The sequence below is a fragment of the Eleutherodactylus coqui genome, chromosome 3, assembly GCF_035609145.1.
Source record: "Eleutherodactylus coqui strain aEleCoq1 chromosome 3, aEleCoq1.hap1, whole genome shotgun sequence".
Taxonomy (NCBI): domain Eukaryota; kingdom Metazoa; phylum Chordata; class Amphibia; order Anura; family Eleutherodactylidae; genus Eleutherodactylus; species Eleutherodactylus coqui.
In genome coordinates, this window is record NC_089839.1 from 3,081,985 (window position 1) to 3,103,417 (window position 21,433).

At 43.2% G+C, this 21,433-nt stretch overlaps 1 protein-coding gene across 1 annotated transcript in view; it reads left to right on the top strand.

The window, feature by feature from the left end:
• PROX1 (prospero homeobox 1) overlaps positions 1-21,433 on the top strand; it is a 94,195-nt gene that overhangs the window by 377 nt on the left and 72,385 nt on the right. Inside the window, exon 2 of the mRNA XM_066595061.1 lies at positions 5,757-7,543. Within this exon, the coding sequence (XP_066451158.1) occupies positions 5,824-7,543 (1,720 nt within the window). The 5' untranslated portion in view covers positions 5,757-5,823. The remainder of the gene's footprint in view (positions 1-5,756; positions 7,544-21,433) is intronic.

Sequence of the window (21,433 nt, forward strand, 5' to 3'; positions counted from 1 at the left end):
TTCACGGAATGGGAACTTTTGCAGAAATTCACTCATCAGGGGAGATGACTGGAGTAAGTGAAATTCATGCCTTCTTTTTATCCTTTCATTGCAACTAGACTTGTTTTACGCAATGTTCTATCTAGGATATAGATTTTATTTTCAGCTGCTGTTTACCTCATCAATCTTTTGTCTCTATGTGCAAAGGTGGTCTTTTGTAACCCTTCACGATTTGCTTGTTATTTGCATAGATTTGGACCATACTTCCCTTTTTTCTGTCAACACTTCCAAGCAAAGTTAAAGCTGTGGTGTGCATTCTGTAAAAAGAAAAAGTTTGGTATCATGTCAGCTAGTCGAGCCGAATGTCATTGTCCTCAGTAAGAGAAACAAAGTAGTCTTGAAGATATTGTGTGTGTACATATCTTTATATATCTATATGTGTGTGTGTATGTATATATATATATATATATATATACTTCAGATATATCCTATTATGTCTGATGTAGAATCCTAAGTAGATTTGAAAGCTTGTAACATCATTCTTTTTGTTAGCCATTAAAAGATATTCTATCTACAAAATTATTGGTTTCTCCTACTGAGAAGTATTATATTCGGTGTGAATTCTCTTACAATTTCAAGGCCAATTTAAAAAGAAGCAAATTATAAAAAAAATAATTCTTTCAGACTGCGGTTTGCTCAAGCTGCTTATTGTTATATTCCACTTCATGACTTGTTTGATGGGGGGATAGTATTGTATTAAGGATTGCTGATGATGATGGGGCATCGGTGGCCTGTGTAACGGTGCAGCCCCGCACATCACATAGGGTAAGATGCTGCTTTGAAGTTCTTATGGTTGTTTCAAGAATGACTTTCACGTGTATATCACCGTCTAGGGATACTGCTGTGGTAGAATAGCATATGTTTAATCTGCCATGGTCGGCTCCGTAGTGAGATAACTGCTGCTAGTGGGGACGCTCTCCAGTCCCAGGCTGCACATACTGCTGCTTCCGTAGGGAACTGCTCAGTGCTGAAGCTCAAGTCTTGGAAGTTTTATCCTGCATGCACTCTGCTTCTCCACCATCACTTGTCATCTCCCATGTGCGCCCCCTCTCTTCTTCTACATTCCATTCTCTTTCACTTACTTCATTCTCTCACACTCTTTTAAAGTTGTTTTCATAGTGAGGATGAAATTCCCTTTAAGGCAGCTGATGACTAACTTGCTTTAAAATATTTTTTATTTTGCCTTTTTTGACCCCCCCTCTTTCCTCCTTTCTCTCTTCTCTGTCTGGAAAGCTATTGTAAAGCCATAACAAAATGCGCATGGGCAACACAAGACAGGTGCGCTGTGTCAAGAGAGACAGGTGCAAGTTTTCGTTCAGCAGAATCTTACCAGGCAACTATTATTGTTGAGTGGTTTATGAATTTATGGGCTCAAGATAAGGAGAACCGAGGACTTCAGGGACTTACAAATTAGACCTGGTGAGATATTTTGTGTCGGGCTTTATTTGCATACTAAGTACTGGGGCTGCATTATTAATGGTTAGACTGATAGGAGGAAAATAGTATTTTCTATCAATTGCACATTTCTAATGTGAAACAGTGTGCTAAAAGCTGCTGTCATGTGCCAAATAACTTGGTCGTTGAAAGTTTACATTTTTTGAGAATGATTTCATTCATTTATTAGATTGTGATATGTGACCATAAATTAGATGTGTTAACTTGTCTTTAGGTGCTTTTCCGGCAGGTTGTTGTACTTGTTTCCCATTCGTGTTGTATTATAGATGATTACTATTGTATTATTTGTAGGCTTCGTTTTGATGTCATTACTAAACACAAAATATCCCCGTTTCTTACTGTTGCTTTGATTCTCCATTGCTAGATGATTGATATATAATGCACACTGGTGTCACAGCAAATACTTTGTTTTTAGTCTTGGTCTTTAGTTTTTTATGCTGTTTGCGGTGTTTATTTACCTACTTTATATACACGTAAATATAACCATGTGTAGATGCTGCTGGTGAGCCACGCACATGGCGTCTCCGAGCCCCCGACCGCATAGAAGCGAAGGAGTAGCTCCAGCTATTTTCTAACTTTACCTTGAAACATTTGCAGCATTTGATCCTTTGAAATAGAAGCAGCTTATCTCAGTCAGTTCCACCTTTTAGTTCTGTGTCCTGTTGTACATTTAATACTTCTGCTTTTTATTAATCATCCATGGAGGAACTTTAGATATAAAGGTGTAAAATATCACATGAAACAGAATAGGCATACACTTCACTTTATGGCAGCTCTATATTCCACATGACACAAGATGTAAGAAGTTCCAGGGAAGTAACCCTTTTCTGCCCTCGGTGACCTAATAAGATGTATTTTTCCCTTCTGCCCACACATAGGAGTGACTACATTAAGAAAGTGTGGGAACCTCCAATGTATTGAGCAGCCAACAGTTATCTTGGCCTGACTCATTTTGTATAACTTCAGGCACAATTTGCTTTATTAATCAAGATTATCCCTTTCCCCCAGATATTTGACAAGGTGACACATGGGGAATAAATTCGTAACCAAAATTATGGCATGATCATTTCCCGATCCCACAGAATTTTTCCATAGTTGTGTGCTGCGACTTACTACTGAGATGACCAGAGTAGTGCCGTCATGCACTAAAAAAATAGTATTTACTTACTTACGGCATTCAGAAAAGTTTAAATGCTGAGGAGAAAACGAAACATGTTAGATATAGAATCAACCCTAAATATACTTTAACCTCCTTTTAATGTGCCAAAAATATGCAACGGCCTGCAGAAATTTAACAAAAAAAGTCACTTCTATATAAATACTTGTTCTGTCTCACATCCAGTCTGTATAACACAAATTACTGAACATTATGAACCTGTTGAATCTGCTATGTATCCAATCCACCTTGTCAGAGACGGTTACACCACATATACTGTGACAAGCAAGATGCCGGAAAAAATTATTTCAGCCCTGTTAAATTTGCAAAATTATTGAATCATTTTTCGGCTTGTGTTATAACATATGCGTAGAATAGGAAGTTCGCAAAATACTTTTCAGCAACTTTGGAAATATCACAATCCAGGACGGTCAAATTGTTGTTTTCATTTAACATGAAATCATTTAAAAAATGTTTCTAACTTATCGTTATTTCCTTAATATTTTACCCTTGTTATCATTTATGAATGCGCTCTATCAATGTCGATACCTGGACTTTTATTGCCACTTGCATTATTACATTGTCTATTGATTTACAAAATACAAGAAGGAATATTTTGAAGTTTAACGTTAACCACAAAATGAGTGATAAAAACTAAAAACATATTAAAAAATTAAGGCAAATATTTAACTTAAACTGTAAACCAAACCATACAGTAATTAACTCTTTAGACCGCCCGCTTACAGGGTTTTGCATCCTTTGATTCTGTTAGTTTAACAGTTTTCCTTAATAACTAAATTAACATTTTTTTAAGGGACGCTGATAAATGACAAGTAGTTAAAATTGTACAATTTATCTCTGGCCAGCAGCTGCATAACCCGAACAAAACAAGCAGTTAAACCATCTCCTCCATTTAAACACTTTTATTAATTATTGCTTTCATCTTTTCCCAACTTGGGTTCATGTAAGCAAATTGACTATTGTGGTCATCTGCCAATATTGCGTGCTAGCATTGCAACAGCTATAACGTCCAAAGTTGTACACACACATATATGTGTGTATGTGTGTGTGTGTGTGTATATATATATATATATATATATATATATATATATATATATATATATATATATAGTGTGTGTGTGTTTGCGTTCATCTTTGGACCTTATAGCTGTTGTAATGCTAACACGTAATATTGGCAGATGACATATAATATATATGTGCACATATTTGAGCCGTGAATGCTCACTTATTACATATCAACCAGCATAATAATTTGCTAAACGTTTCATGACACATTCACAGATAGTGCGCAGTGGATGGAACCGTTAGGATCTGCTTTTTAATAAATAGAGTTAGTTCATACACTGTAGGCACACATCTATACAAATTTGACTTTAGGCCTTTCTTCACAGTAATAGACTAGAGCTCCTTTAATGGGAAATTTAGGTTGTGTTTAACCCATTTCCAGCAACGGTTTTATCTTTGATCACGATGTTTGACTTCAACATATATTGGTGCTGTATTAGCATTCTGATTGGTTTACATTCCATATACAGTATACAGACAGTATGTTTTGTAAGCAGAGTGTTGTACCGCTGCAGACCCCATTTGGTTGTTTAATTCTACCTGCATTTGGAACCATGTTTTGTAGGCTCCCGCTGACTACTGTCTTGATATTGATGGTTTTGTCATGCTTAAATTATGCTTATTTGCATGAATAGTCATCCTTTAAAACTAGCCACAGATGCAGTCCTAGGGAGCACGTAGATGTTTTTACAGGTGAACCGAAAGAGATGGGACCAATTCCAAAAAGTCTGCAGGCTGCCTTTGGCAATATACCCTATAATTGCTAAGATGTGCTCTGTTAAGCAAATGCATAGTTTAATATTAGATAAACGCGCCATGAAAAAAATTGCTTAATTTTTTAGCTAAGCACAATTTTGTCTCCAAGGAAAGAGAGAAAGAGAACATACAGCCAAGGATGTCTGCTAGAACGACGTCATGGGTTCATCAGTCTCAAGTTACTTTAGTTGGAGCTCTACACTGTTACCTTTCTTAAACTTTACTCCGTGACTCTTTGGAAGGAGTCAGAGCATCTTCCTTTCTGATACTATATCTATTTAATTGTCCCGTCTATATATTTTTCTGCAGTTTCCAGGAATTATGTGGTCTTCAACAAAATGATGGACAAAGATGATGTCCCTTGGCATCTGTAGCGCAATTAGGGAATGAGGGAGAATAGTCTTTCCCATAAAGCTATGCACAAGGTCTGGGAGGTTATGAAGGGATTTTACATTAACAACATCAAATATACACAGTTAACACTAATGCTTGTACATAACCGTGAAAGAGTGGTGCTGTCTTTGCGGTAATTCTTAGCACTGCTCACAGGCGTGTACCAGTTTATTATCACACTACAGGTTGAAAAAGAAAGACAGTTTTAACAGCTTTCAATTATTTTGAGGTCGTGCAAAGTAAAAAAATTATGTAACGAATTAAAACCAGAAGTGGGAAATTTTAAAATTTCTTTTTCCTTTAAACAAAGTGCTTTGATTCCACCAAAATTTTACAGTAAGGAAATACGGCTCAGGCAGCGATGGCATAAGACGGACTTTTTACGGAAATGAAATATCTAAATCCTTCAGTGCAGACACAATATCTTTAGTGCATTGGACACTGAAATGCATTGTACATCTCTAGTTATTTCCATCTTACTAAAAGGCTTACATCTCTTCCTCCTTTGTAATATCTAAATGTAATCAATTGGTTGTCCGTGGCCGGATTCTTATAAACTACTCTTTCTTTAGGAGATAAAACGGTATCCTTTTAAGCATTTGAGTGCAAGAATCATATTACTGGTGCCTAAGCAGTTTTTATTTTGTGTTTGTGTATTTTTTTTCCTTAAATCTTAATCCATCTTAAACCAGTGAAGCAGAAATATTTAAAAATGTTTCATTTCAAGCAGAGTGCATAATAAATTGCAATAATTGTAATGTGCCATAAATCCCAAAGCCTATGCATTTTGCATTTTATTCAGGATTGAGGTCAGGAAATTTGGAGAAATTTAAAGAAAATGATTCATCAGTCCTTTTGTTCTGTTGGCCAGGGTCCCAGGATTCTCGAGCTGTGCCCAGCTGACAAGCTTTTGAAGATGGCACAATAACAGTCCAGTGATGCCTGACCATGACAGCGCAGCCCTCTTAAGCAGGCAGACCAAGAGAAGAAGAGTTGACATTGGAGTGAAAAGGACTGTAGGGACAGCATCTGCATTTTTTGCTAAAGCAAGAGCATCGTTTTTCAGTGCCATGAATCCCCAAGGTGGAGAGCAGGATGTTGAGTATTCAGTGGTGCAGCATGCAGATGGGGAGAAGTCGAATGTACTGCGCAAGCTGCTAAAGAGGGCGAACTCCTATGAAGATGCAATGATGCCTTTTCCAGGAGCAACCATCATTTCCCAGCTGTTGAAAAATAACATGAGCAAAAATGGTGGCACAGAGCCCAGTTTCCAAACCAGTGGGCTCTCCAGCACAGGCTCAGAGATACATCAGGAGGATATGTGCAGCAACTCTTCAAGAGACAGCCCCCAAGAGTGTCTTTCCCCTTTTGGCAGGCCTGCGATGAGAGAGTATGAAATAGATCGGTTGTGTGATGAACACCTGAGAGCAAAGCGTGCCCGGGTTGAAAATATAATCAGAGGTATGAGCCATTCCCCAAATGTGTCAATGAGGGGCAATGAAAATGACAGAGATGGAGCCCCTCGGTCCATAAGTCCCAGAGAAAGCTATAGAGAGAACAAGCGCAAGCAAAAACTGCCGCAGCAGCAGCAGCAGAGTTTCCAGCAGCTGGTTTCGGCTAGGAAAGAGCAGAAGCGAGAGGAGCGTAGACAGCTGAAACAGCAGCTGGAGGACATGCAGAAACAGCTGCGCCAGCTGCAGGAAAAGTTCTACCAGATCTACGATAGCACTGATTCTGAGAATAATGAAGATGGCAACCTCTCTGAAGACAGTATGCACTCTGAAATGATAGACGCTAGAGCCCAGGATTCTGTGGGTAGGTCAGATAATGAATTGTTTGACTTAGATCCCGGTCATTTCCTTGACCGAGCACGAGCCCTTATCAGGGAGCATGACATGGCACCAGATAATCAACAGAAAAGAGAAGGACCTAAAGACAAAGACCATTTGCATAGCTCTTTCCACCCAGAAGGCAAACATCTGGCAGAAACGCTTAAGCAAGAACTGAATACTGCCATGTCCCAAGTAGTGGACACCGTGGTAAAGGTCTTTTCTGCTAAACCCATACGTCAACTTCCTCAGGTCTTCCCACCCCTCCAGATTCCTCAGGCAAGATTTGCAATCAATGGAGAAAACCATAACTTCCACACCACCAACCAACGTCTGCAGTGTTTTGGCGACGTCATCATTCCAAATCCATTGGACACATTTGGTGGTGTTCAGATGCCTAATTCCACCGACCAAACTGAAGCGCTGCCCTTAGTTGTGCGAAAAAATTCTAATGACCAGCCTTCCTCTGGGCCTCCACCCATTAGCCATCATCCTTCACTACATCAGTCCCCTCTCTCAGCAGCTGCCAGCTTCTCATCCTCTTCTTTCCGTCACCCATTCCCTCTTCCACTCATGGCATACCCATTTCAAAACCCATTGGGTGCCCCATCATCAGCCTTTCAAGCAAAAGACAGGTCATCCCCAGAATCTCTAGACTTGACTAGGGAGACCACCAGTTTGAGGACCAAGATGTCATCCCACCATATGAACCATCATCCATGTTCTCCTGCTCACCCACCAAGCTCAACGGAAGGACTATCGCTGTCATTCATCAAGTCGGAGTGTGGAGACATGCAAGATATGTCTGACATTTCACCTTACTCTGGAAGTGCAATATCCTTTTTAAGGCATTTTATAAGAAGGTTATAAAAATGTTGACTTGCTTTATTTTTAACTTATACAGTATGATTATATATCCTTTTAGCTTTATCCTCAAGTCACAGAAAATTTTGTTTGAGTCTACTGCCAATACGTTGAAATTAAAGCCAATGTGCACCTTCACAACCAATTTTTGGTATCATCTCACAGCATCTATGATTTAAAAGCAACTTTGCAATAGATCTTTTTAAAAATATTCCCTACCATTTTGGGTCTACAGCTCCTATGGAGATGATGCGTCTTCTTGGTGAAACAAAACAAACGAACCGTTTAGTTTAATCCTGCAGCCAGATTCTACTTCTGTTTGTCGCTTACTTTATGCTAACACATGTTTAATAAGTTAGCAAGAAGTACAGGACAGATAGAAAGCGGTATAACTGCAGGGTCAGACTACACAGAGTTTGTTGTCTGTTACCATGGAGACACAGTCTGCATAGGAGGTGCAGAATCAAAATGCTAAGAAATTTTCAATTAATACATATTGCAGAATTGCAGCATTTAACATTTTTGATACATGGAAACAATAAAAAAAAAAAATGGTTGCGAAGGTAGACATAGCCTTTAACATAAATGAGAACGTAAAGCATGTATATATATGTTTATATGTATTAGAGAAAGAAGTAGGGATTATGTACCTTCATAGCCTACCTTTATCATAGGTTAACACCCCATGGAGCGGGCAGAGGCAAGTATTGAAGAATTTGAGGTTAGAAGCATTATATATATTTACTAATGAGCTAATGAGGTCTTGTATTTTAACCATGTAGCATCAGAATGATGATTGTTGTCTCCCTTCCATGCTAATATATATATATATGACACGGTGCTGTGAAAACGTTGTAGGCAAGTGTGAAAAAATGCTGCAGAGTGAGAATGCTTTCAAAACTAGAAGGGGTTAATAGTTTATTTTTGTTGATTAACAAAATGCAAAGTGACTGAACAAAAAAGAAATGTAACCCATCAGAATCCGGTGTGATGCCCTTCACCCTCACCAGTTCTAGGTATACTTGCACACAGTTTTTAAAGGAACTCGGTATGGAGGTTCCAGACATCTTGGAGAACTAAGCCCAGTTCTTCTGTGGATGTCGGCTCGCTTCAATCCTTCTGTCTCTTCATGTAATTCCAGACAGACGGGATGATGGTATTTTAACCATGGAGCATCCCAATAATGATTGATGTCGTACTTCAGTGCTACTCATACCCGTGAATAGCATTTAAGCAAAACGACAATCATTGTTGGGATGCTACATGGTTTACATATTGGGCCTCATTAGTAATAGGACTGCAGGAGCCCCAAAACATACCTGACTTTAAGTCATTAACCTGTGCATAGACATAATGCATAGCCACATAATACACTTGCAGGATGTGTAATACAGTAATAACAAAATATGCAGATTATATTATATACTAACCTGCCACATTAAAAGGGTTCTGTCATTTCTACCAATAGGTCTTACTTAATAAGCACTAATCAAACTTTACCTTTATTATAGTAAATGTTAAAATTCTGATCACTATACAGCAGGGACGCCTGTAGGAATGACTGGACACCCTGACTCCATATACATTACAGGCTAACCATTGCTGACTTCATCCCGATGTTCTGCTCTTAGAGAAACGTTTAATATACGCTGCATCCCAAGCTTGAGCACCAGGTAGCGTAAATGGTAAATATCATCATCCCTTTCTACCTCCATCAGTATGCTCAGAAAACCTCTTTGGTAGTTGAATTGCCAAAAATGGAGCAAATTGCTTTGAATGTTTGCAGCGTTTGTCTTCTGCAGCGTCTACATATCAGTGTATATAGAAGCTGCAGTGTAAGCCTCAGTAGGAGATCCGTCGGAGGGATGAATGACGGCTTAGTGTCCCTCTGTGCTCTCTTCTCTCACTTGTTGGCTAATTTATGACCTGATGAAAGTTTATTTTTGTGGTGGTCCTCAATGAGCTGATAAGGTGCAGGAGGGGGGGGGAAAAAGGGCTAAAATCTAAGCCATCCGTCCCGACTCACTGATGGATGTGCTACTGAGACATATAATATGTAGGAGCTACAGACAAAAGCTCTAACATTTTTAATGAAACCCCAAAAATGATTGTCAACCAAAAATACATGCATTTAAGTGAAAAAGAAATTGCCCCCCAAAGGTGTCCATAGCCTTTAACTATTTAGTACAGGCATTAGATGCAGGCCCCCAAATTACTTTCCCTGGGGCTCCTTCACACAGACGTATTGAATAAAACCCATTTATTGCAGTGGGTTCGTCCACATGCACGTATTTTGCGTTTGCATTTTGGGCTGGTCAAAAAAAGATTTTTCTCCCTTTCTGCGTATTTGTGCACCAAAGAACTCCATAAAAGTCAATGGGGGGTGTGCAAATGTGCACAATACGCAAGGAGATGCGTGAAACAATGTGTAATTGCAGTGAAAAAAGATCACATATGGAACTAATTAGCCATTTCAATCGGTACGTTTGTTTGCCGCGCGCAAATGAACATGTCCTGCGGGCAGAAAAAGTACAGTAAAGTACGCCGATACACGTGCCAAAAAGCCTTGTTCATAGTGCAAACTAAGGCTGCGCAATTTCTTACACTCGTATGAAGCCAGCCTCAGTCAGAGCAGCAGGAGCAATGGGAACATTAAGGAAATATTGGAGGGGGAACAGAGTTTTAGACTTGGATAACTTGTGCAAAGACTCAAAGAACAGCCGAGTCTGTAGAAGTCATGAGAGTTGTGTCCAAGGCAGGCCCCTAATATTTATAGGGGTCCCCAAGTATCATGGACGGGCCAATCAGAGCAGTGCTGGTCCCGCTCATGCACTTACATTACTGTGGCAGACTCCAGAGAATCTGCCGAACGAGCACCAAAGCGTACCGCACAAATACGCATATCTGAGCGAAGGAAGCAAAATAATGCAGCAGGTTTTATTTTCTGCACATTTGCGCAGGGAAATAAAACATATTAAACTAATTAGGCTAATTAGCCATTTCAATATACAGGACCATGGTAGCGGTTTTTCCTTTTTTTTTTGCGTGTCCAAATGCGCATGATTTATGTGTGAAAAAAATACTGCAAAAACGTGGTTGCGTGCGCAAATACACGATGCCCGATGCATAAATGCGCTAACGCCTGCGTGAAGCCGGCCTTATGATATATTCACGGGAATGATTTTCCTGTCCAAATTACGGACTAAAAAAAATCAGTCCAAAATGAGATGGAAATAGTGAATATTATTATATTATTTTAGGTATTTACACCCCAACTTCTGATCTTTTTTCTATTCGGACTAACATTGCAAGGAAAAAAGATCGCTGCATGCAAGTCTATGGTGTGTTCAAATAATCGGAATGCACTTGTATGATACAAGTGCAATTCAGGTTTAACACAGGTAACCATGGAAACCATAAATTAAAAAAAGAAAATTAAGATGCGATTTGTTTTCTTTATGCACACGTGAAAAAGGCAACAACAACAAAAAATGGCTGAATTTGCAAATGCCGATGTGAATCAGCCCCTATCCCTGCTGCTAGTACTACAAAGGCTGTGGAGTCTAGGGGCACACTGGTGGAAAAGAATAAAAAAAGGACTTTTTAGATCCACAAAAAATGGTGCAGCCCTGCGGCCTCCGGATTCAGTCAGCGCCTTCATCTTTTACTCTGTAATCCGTATTTTACATCTGCAAAAAAACTGAAAGTAGCGCGATTCTTTTTTTCTGCACAAACTGTGAACGGCACACGGATGGCTTCTTGACTTAAATGGGTGAGTATCTTCCATAAAACGGATCAAGATATAGCGCATGTGATATGTTTCTTTCATGCCGTCCGTGCCCGTGTGTTACCACAGGGATAATATAGGCCCATGTGCTATTTACAAAACGGAAAAAACACTAGTGTGACGGAGGCCAAATCCCCAGCGTTCTCTGCCACGTGTGGCCGCAGCCCGAAGGCTTTGGGGTGTGGGGACATAGCATTTAGGGGTTCTATATTCAGTCACCCCATATCTAGTTGTCCTCTGTAATACCCGTTGTAATGAATCCCTAGTAATACAGATGAAACCATCCACCAAGTATTGTGGGCGCAGCCTTCCTTCTTGTCTTGGTTGTAGAGATTCTGGGCAGCTGAAGTATCTCCAGAGGATGATTTGTATTCAGTTTCTGATGCCAATAAGACCCCTAGACAGACAATACCCTGCAGATAATCGTGCCTCGGGTCTTGGATCCCTCTCTCACGCGGCTCTGAGTTCTCCAGTGTCTGTGGAAAGCTACACTCAATGGAAACGAGAATCTCATGTGAGTTTTGTGCGTTGCGAGAATATGGACTCCATTCTTTTGAATGGACTTATTCACATGAGCGATATTTACCCTTGCAGTGATGCTCGCAGCATGTTCTATCTGGGCCTTCCCTCGGAACGCAATAGAATATTAAAAGACATGGCATGCCATTGAAGTCAATGAGAAACGCGCGCCTGAGGATCACTATTTCAGCCGCGTTGCATCAGCATGAGAAACGCACATTGGCGCAGAGTGTTAAGGCAGCAGAAATGCAGTCCTAAGCTCTCGCTCACGACCTGAAGGTTGCAGGTTCAATCCCCACATGGTTCCTGTAGCCGGCTCAAGGTTCACTCAGCCTTCCATCCTTTCGAGGTCGGTAAAATGAGCCCCCAGCTTGGTGGGGGGTATTAAATAAAAAATTACCTGAAAGCGCTGCAGAATAAATTGGCGCTATACAAATAATTTACTTGCAAACCTGCTATTTTTGCTGTGAATACAACATCGGGCTCACAGACGTGGGAAAAATGCATGTTGCTTCAATAGTAAAATTGCCTCACACTTACATGAAAAGTGCATCAACGTGCGACTGTGATGGACATTTATTATTTGTTTTTTTACTGCCATAGGAATTAATGGGCAATTCTGGAACACAATCAACCAAAAATAGGGCGTGCAGCGATTGTTCAAAGCAATGTGCTCTTCTCACGTGCGATATCTGACCATATTGCAGTCCGTTAGATATGGTGCGTGAAATCCCTCTTGTGAATGCATCCTCATCCTCGCCCGGATCCTTAACACTGCCTGTCGGGGTGCTTTCACACCGGCGTTTTAATTATGCTATTTTTGTATGTTGCTGGATGGATGTTGCATCTCCTGCAGCGATGATCTCGCCCATTATTGAATAACACGAATCACAGAACACTCGTATGCAGGTGCGGTTTTCATGTGAGCGCGGTGCAGTTTTTTATTTGTCTTATTGACAGCATGTGATGTTCACACGTGTGGCCGTTGCATGCACAGCGATGCCATGCTTTTTTCCTGCAATACGCTCACATAGAAAACCACGTGCTGAAGAGTGCGACATTGTTAGGAGTTTCTCGGAGCGATATGACAGTTGGCCGTGTGCATCCAGCCTTATAGACCCCGGCAGGTCGTGTGCTCCACGTAGGCAGCTCCCCATCCTACGCTGCTGGAGATGAAGTGTGACTCAGGTCCACAGATGCCGCTCATCGTCTTCAGGAGGTTAATTATTACATGTTTGTGTTCTAAGGATGCAGGTAGTGATTTGTCACCACCATATAAAGTTCCCTCGTCCACCCAGAAGTCTTCTGTCGGTGCGGTGCAGCTGCCTGCTATGCATGATTAACCGCTGTTGAGCTTTTGTCCTTACGTACAGGAAGCAAATTATTTTAGAAGGCTACTGAGTGCAATTAAATAGAAGAGTCAGCTGTGCGAGGCTCCCGAGGAGCGGTCTGCACCGCCGCCATTGTGCTTCCTCTGGGCGGTTTGGTTGCACACCTCTCGCATGCTCCAGTGTTGAGAGAACTTTATCCGATTTATTCTTTTCTTGCACAGTCATTTTTTCCTCTAAGTTATAGGGAACCTGCGTGAAGTTTTTATTAATGTGAACCAATATCAGCGGTAGATTAATTGTCTGTCTTTCCAGCAATGTTTTAGCTATGCCTGTGGATGCCAGCATACCAGAGAAGGAGAACTTGAAAAAGTCCGGCGTGGCATGTATATCAGGCGGAGCGGTCTGGTGGGTCGGCCGGACCATCGCTGCTATCTACAGCTGAAAAGCCCACCCCTCAGCCTCCTCTGACGTGGATGTGGTTGTAAGTGCTATCCATGCATCGCTGTGGAGTATCACGCATGCACCATGAGGCCACATGCGCAGATAAGCTGCCTCTTCTGAGGTTATCTGTGCATGTGCGATTACGCAGGCGCGAGGATTCCGCCCCAAAAGTTACATGTGTTACATGGATTTTTACGCAGATTTGTTGCAGATTCTTTCAGTTTTGTAAAGAGTGAAATCTGCAGCAAATCAACATGTTAGAGATGCAAATTCTGGGGCGGAATTTCCCGACCTTTTTGCCATGTGTGAAAGCGCCTCATTAGGTCTGATGCCTTGTTCATTCACAAAATGCTACCAGTCAGGTGTATACCTATAGGGGGCAGAGCCAGCACTCATACTCAATCCCTGGTGTCCAAAGGGCCCTCTTCCATATTGGGAGTCACCAGTATTGTGGCACATGGTAAGTGAGGGCCCCATTACAAATTTTGCATTGGAGTCAAGGAACTCTATGGGCTGCTCTAGCTTGGATATAAGATGTGATACTGGTGGATATAGAGGCCCTAGTACCCTGTTGTACCGCCTCTAGCTTGGACACTAGATGTGATACAGCAGGGCTTGGAGGCTCTAGTACCCTGTTGTACTCCCTGTAGCTTGGATACTAGATGTGATACAGGAGGGCATGGAGGCTCTAGTACCCTGTTGTACTCCCTGTAGCTTGGATACTAGATGTGATACAGGAGGGCATGGAGGCTCTAGTACCCTGTGGTACCACCTCTAGCTTGGATACAAGATGTGATACGGGTGGACATGGAGGCTCTAGTACCCTGTTGTACCACCTCTAGCTTGGATACAAGATGTGATACGGGTGGGTATGGAGGCTCTAGGACCCTGTTGTACTGCCTCTAGCTTTGATACAAGATGTGATACAGGCGGGCATGGAGGCTCTAGTATCCTGTTGTACCACCTCTAGCTTGGATACAAGATGTGATATGGAGGGGCATGGAGGCTCTAGTATCCTGTTGCACCCCCTCTAGCTTGGATACATGATGTGATACGGGCAGGCATGGAGGCTCTAGTACCCTGTTATACTGTCTCTAGCTTGGATACAAGATGTGATACAGGCGGGCATGGAGGCTCTAGTATCTTGTTGCACCACCTCTAGCTTGGATACAAGATTAGAGATGAGCGAACGTACTCGGATAAGCACTACTCGTCCGAGTAATGTGCTTTATCCGAGTACCTCTCTGCTCGTCCTGAAAGATTCGGGATGCGCTGCGGAGCGGGGAGCTGCAGGGGAGAGCGGGGAGGAACGGAGGGGAGATCTTTCTCTCCCGCCCGCTCTGCCCCGCTCCCCGCTGCGACTCACCTGTCAGCAGCGGAGCGCCCCGAATCTTTCAGGACGAGCGGAGAGATACTCGGATAAAGCAAATTACTCGGACGAGTAGTGCTTATCCGAGTACGTTCGCTCATCTCTATACAAGATGTGATATGGGGGGCATAGAGGCTATAGTACCCTGTTGTACCGCCTCTAGCTTGGATACAAGATGTGATATGGGCGGGCATGGAGGCTCTAGTATCTTGTTGCACCACCTCTAGCTTGGATACAAGATGTGATACGGGGGGCATGGAGGCTCTAGTACCCTGTTGTACTGCCTTTAGCTTGGATACAAGATGTGATACGGGTGGGCATCGAGGCTCTAGTACTCTGTTGTACTGCCTTTAGCTTGGATACAAGATGTGATACGGGGGGCATGGAAACTCTAGTACCCTGTTGTACCCCCTCTAGCTTGGATACAGCATGTGATACAGGCGGGCATGGAGGCTCTAGTACCCTGTTGTACCACATCTAGCTTGGATACAGCATGTGATACAGGTTAGCATGGAGGCTATAGTACCCTGTTGTACCACCTCTAGCTTGGATACAAGATGTGATACGGGCAGGCATGAAGGCTCTAGTACCCTGTTGTGCCGCCTCTAGCGTGGATACAAGATGTGATACGGGCAGGCATAGAGGCTCTAGTACCCTGTTGTACCCCCTCTAGCTTGGATACTACATGTGATACAGGTGGCATGGAGGCTCTAGTACCCTGTTGTACCGTCTCTAGCTTGGATACAAGATGTGATACGGGCAGGCATAGAGGCTCTAGTACCCTGTTGTACCCCCTCTAGCTTGGATACAAGATGTGATACGGGCAGGCATAGAGGCTCTAGTACCCTGTTGTACCGTCTCTAGCTTGGATACAAGATCTCATATGGGCGGGCATGGAAGCTCTAGTACCCTGCTGGGCCGTTACACCAGGAGATGATGTAACACCTACCAGCAAGCAATTTTATAGTTGCATAAATGACTTGATCAACCAGTGAACTGGTGTTTGCTCGCTCCTTCCTCATTTGATTGGGGGCGTTTTCACACAGCCCGATGACCAGGCACATGAAGGTTGTTACAAATATTAATTCCCGGTGCCGTATAAAAGGGCCGTTGGTTCTAAATATACACCGACTCGCTGAGGGCAAATAGCACATATAATTGTAGCTCAGGTGTAATAAGCCTCGGTGTTCATTCACCTGCCTAGGAACATAATGAATGCCGATCGTCATCCCTATCCGGTTGCGTTAGGTCGCGTCTCATGTTTTGATTGCTGTAACTTTTTAATCGCTGGCTTCTACTTGTTGTGATCATTACTCGCACCCAGATAACACGACGAGGTCTTCCGCTCTCTCCACGCTCCACTTCACAGGACGATGTAATAATGGCATTGATTTTTTTGTTTAAACAGCAGGTAATCGTGAAAAACAATAAAAGAACATGTGCGCAGCGCCAGTGATGCTGCGTATACAGACTGGTGGCTGCAGCCAATCACAAGCCTCAGCCATGCACAGTGATTGGCTGCCGCAGTCAGTCTATACCACCGGCTGCAGCTTGCAAAAAGCACTGGAGCTGGGGAGGGTTCCTTCTTTTACTGTTTCACAAATGCCTGCTGCTTACAAAGAAAACTTCGAAAATGCCTTAGGGCTCCGTTCACAGTGCGTTTTGAACCACTTGTAGATGAATGCGATCTCTTGATGCAGAACTCATAGGGAGGCTGGAAGGTACCCCGACATACGGCCCACTACAGTCTAGGGCTGCGGAAAAACCTGCATTAGCATCCCTATTCGCTGTAGGTTTTTGTGGGCGTTCACAAAACTTACATCATTTGAGCCATCTTGTTTTTTGGGGGGTTTTTTTGCATGTGAAAAACGTGTAAGACATGAATGCAGTACGGGCTTAAAAATGTCACGAAAACTGCGATCTTCTTGGACCAAAATTGCATGTGCTCGTGTGAATGAGCCCCAAGGGTCCATTTTCCAGAATCATTATTTTAACCCCTTGAAGCTTTTGGTTGTATTCGTACGCCCTTCTGTGTCAGGGCTGATGTGGAGCAGGATTGTGAGCTGACCTGGCTCATACACAGAGGCAGCGGCTGCCTGACAGCTGCCATCAGTGCTGACGCTGATCGTGGCTGTTTATCCTTTAAATCACTTCTGACAACATTTAAATGCCCTGTTCGCTTTCCAGGGGTCTGAACCGGCCCCCCTGTGATGACATTCCAAGGTGCCGGTTGGTTATCATGGCAGCCCAGGGCCTTCTGAAGCCCCCAGAGCTGGCATGTATTTTGCCTTTTCTGACTTTCCTAATAGAATACGGTCAAAATTACCATATTTTGTGATACTTAAGTATTGCAGTATATGGTGTCAGCGATCAAGAGATGACAAGTTTGAGCCTCCTATAGGGACAAAAAAAGTGAAAAATACATTTTTTGATGATAAAAAATTAATAATACTAAAAGTTCAACCCTCTTTTTCCAATTTTCATAATATAATTCAAAACAATTAAAAAAAGCATATTTGATGCCACTGTGTCCACAAAAGTCATTTTTATCAAAGTAACACATAATTTATCCTCTGCGGTCAGCGTCTGCAGAAAAAAAAATGCCAGAATTGCGCTTTTTTGGTCACTTCATCTCTAAAAAAAAATGTAATAAAAAGCGATTTAAATGTTGTACATACCGCAAAATGTTACCAAAAGAAACCGCAGGTCATCACACAACACCATCAACGAAAAAATAACAGAGCTATGGCGGCTGTTAGCCGCGGCGGAGGATCGCTCCTCCACTGAAGTAATGCCAGGCGGTTTTAACACAAAAAGGCCTTGCATCCGTTGGGACATCGACATTGGCGAGCGCGATATCAGGCCGTGTCTCACAAACCTGAAGCATATTGGCCTGTCCTCACCAAAAGTGACATGAGTGCCGCTATGAGCTGGGCTGGGTTTGTGCGATAATTTGCGCCACTTTCTGCTGTATGTGATGATGAAGCCTCATTTGGTTGTGGTTCTCATCTGCATGCACTTGCTGTTCTGTGTCGTCCCCCTTAGGCTAGTTCCACACGGGCGATCGCGATTTTACCGCGAGAAAATTGCATCTTTGTTCCTGCGATTTTTGGTCGCCAGCAATGCTTTTTTAAAGAATAATCTTGTATTGCTGCCACCTGCAATGAATTTGCGCGATAAAACTGCTCAATTTTTTATCGCTGAAGTCAATAGGACTTTCTAATATTAAGAATGCATTGCAACGATAAAAAGGAGGCTCCATAGGGAAACATGGGAGATAAAAAATCAGATGGGGCAGCCGCGACATCGCAGATGGGAAAGAAACCACTGAAAAGCATTGGTTTCAGAAATCTGCTTTTTTACTCCTCCTCGCATTGCACGATTTTATCGTCCGTGTGAGACCTCCCTAAGGGCTCCTGCCCATCGGCGATCGGGATATCGCTGTGTTTTTTTAACACGGTTGTCAATGGGACTTTCTAATGTTAAAAACGCATCGCACAAAAATTGCACCAACTTGTGATTTCTGCAGGATGCGATTTTAACATTAGGAAGTCCTCTTGACATTGGCTTTTAAAAAACGCAGCGATATTGCGATCGCCAGTGGGCAGGAGCCCTGAAGGCTTATCGTGATATCACCGCAAGAAAATCACAGCAAAATCACGCCTTTTTTTTCTTGCGATTTTTGTTTTTTTAAGCACAAAAGTCAATAGGACTTTCTAATGTTAAAATCGCAAGTCCGTGCTTCACATCGCGATAAAAAGAGGCTCCGTGCATGGGAAACATGGGGGATGAAAGAAGCGCAGCCCGCAGGAAGACAGGGAATGCCGCAACACTGAGTGAAAACACGCAAATGTGAAGGAAAGCATTGGAAATCATTGGTTTCATGATTCTACGGTTTCACTCGCTCTCGTATCGCCAGTGTGAAGGCGGCCTTGGGGCTTAAACAGAGACGCTCCTGCAACGCAGCGTATTGGCGCATTAACCTGCGAAAAGTCTTTTTATAACATTCCAAGTCTACTGTGCGTGAGAAAGAAAAAAGCCAAAAGAGCGGCTCAGTCTATCTTTTTTCACAAATAGTAATATTGCGCGAGAATCACATTAGTGAAAACGAAACCATTGAAATCAGTGCTTCGGTTTCGTCACTTTTTGCGGCCGTGATTTTTACAGTCACGCGTTCGAGCCCTTAGGCCGCATTTACACAAACGTGTTTTGCGCACGCAAAGCTTGTCCATGCAATATGCAGTGAATAGAACTTATTGACTTCAAGGCGTTCGTTCACATAAGCGTATTTTGTATGTGCAGGAAATACGCAGCATGCTCTACTTTCCTGCGCATTTGCTTTAACTTAATTGCCCATGTCAGTGAATGGGAGCATGCGCAAAAAGTACAGTAAAACATGCAGAAATGTGCAACGCCCATTGCACAAATATGGTCCTGAATGTGCTTATGCCCATGTAACAGCGGCCGAACGTCCGGGCGCCAATGTGCATATAAAGCCACCTATACTAGCAGTAAGCCCTTCCAGTTTGTGCTGCATGAAGGAGGCCGGCGTGTTGTTATACCGGACCTCGCTGTCCTCGTGCATCTGGGATAAAGAAGGGAAGAGAGGAGCCTGCATGGAGCGTGCGCGGTTGGTCACCACGAACCCCTCAGCAAAGTAAGTTTCAGCTCCCAATCTTTTACTTTGCATGTTAAGCGCTTCGGGACGTTTTGGTAACCTGTTATTACCGGCACACAATGAAGTACCGCAAAAATCACCTAAATGCTGCAGATCCTAATCCATAAATGTCCAATCTGCAGACTCATTGCGGAAATGATCTCTGCAGCAGTCCCAGCAGTTAGGGCCCCCGTGAAGTCGGCCTGATGATTAATCTTGTATGGTGAGGTTATACAGTATACCATCCCATCCATATCAATTCCCCACGTTGTCAAAATCTCTGCTTGCTGTTATTCAATAGGAACTTGTTTACTTCCCGGGGACAAAACTCTGTCAAGGTCTGATCAGACAGTGCGGCTTGTTACAGGACATTCAGGTAAGGCCACACGGGGCAGCTGCAATCGCCTGGAGACCGTGCAGCCGAGCGGGCTGCTGGGGACTTCTAGCGGATCGTTAAGAATTGGCTGTTTATCGCTCATCGTTAGTGGCCGAGCGCTTCTGTAGATAAAGCCCTTCACACAGGACAGAATATTCTGCAGCAGCATTGCAGATCATCCCCTCCTGCAGAATTTTCACCCCTAAAATCCGCACTACTAATGTGAGAATTTTAGTGCGCAATTGAAAGTAGAAGAATCCTGCCGCGCAGATCCTCTTCAGGGACGGAAGATACTGCAACGCTGCTATGGGATACTCCGTCCAGTGTGAGAAGCCCCTGGGTGGCCTTACGCTGCTGATTACGTGGGTGCCGCGGCATCTGCCCGAATAACTGCACATTATGATGCAAACTTGCAGGACGGTTTTTCATCAAAATGCACACTGAGACGCGCAGATTTTAGTGCGTTTACCACGACTTGTGGTGCGGAGTACGGGCCCCGAAGCATCGTACCCCTCTGTGTCCATCACCGCAAGCCATGGAAAACCTAAAGGAAATGTAGAACCTTTCATCAGGCGAAGGAAGGACTATTGGCGGGCACTGCGAGGCGAGCGTCGTGCGGCATGCTGCACCCACTTCTAGCAGCATGTTCTTTGCAGCCGGATGTTACTTTACTGTCCGGATTGAAATATAAAACGAAACCCATCCGATGCACCTTAGTTTGTGGCATCTTGTGCATCAGTGGCGTCTTCTCTCCAACGGCCGTCATGCTAAAAGCTCCAACCAGAGCGGCCGGCAGGTGACCGAGGGATAACGGCTTAAACACACAATCGGGATTTTGTCAGGCTTCGCGGGTGTGATGTTCACTCATGACGAAAGTAAACCATTGATGGGGATTCTCGTGCCATGTTATTATGTAGGGCAGGACCGAGCCTTCTTTTTTCCGTGTGCCCTAGCAGATAATTTCAATGGTAAAAAGAAAACAAAATGCACTGGTTCATGTGCAGATGCGCTCCATCGCAGTGAGCGTACGTACGGATGCCCGCGTGTGTTCGCTACGTGCCACCCGACCATTAAGGGGCTTTTCACTCAATAACCCTTGTCTACCTGTTGATTTCCTGCATCTTTAGGTGCGTCTTGCAGAAATATTCCGCATGTGAGAAAGGCCCTCTAGTAGCTTCTATGCACATGAGTCTGTGTGTACCTACCGCATGGGGCGAGTAGAATGTAAGCTCTGCTGGCCAGAAATGTATCTACGACTGCTATTGAGCATTCAGCTGATGTCTGCAGAGCGACTTCTGTCGGTGCTGTTTACACGCAGCCTTGTGTCCATCAGCTGATGCAGATGCGAGGCGCCAATCCCCTGACAGCTCCTTGT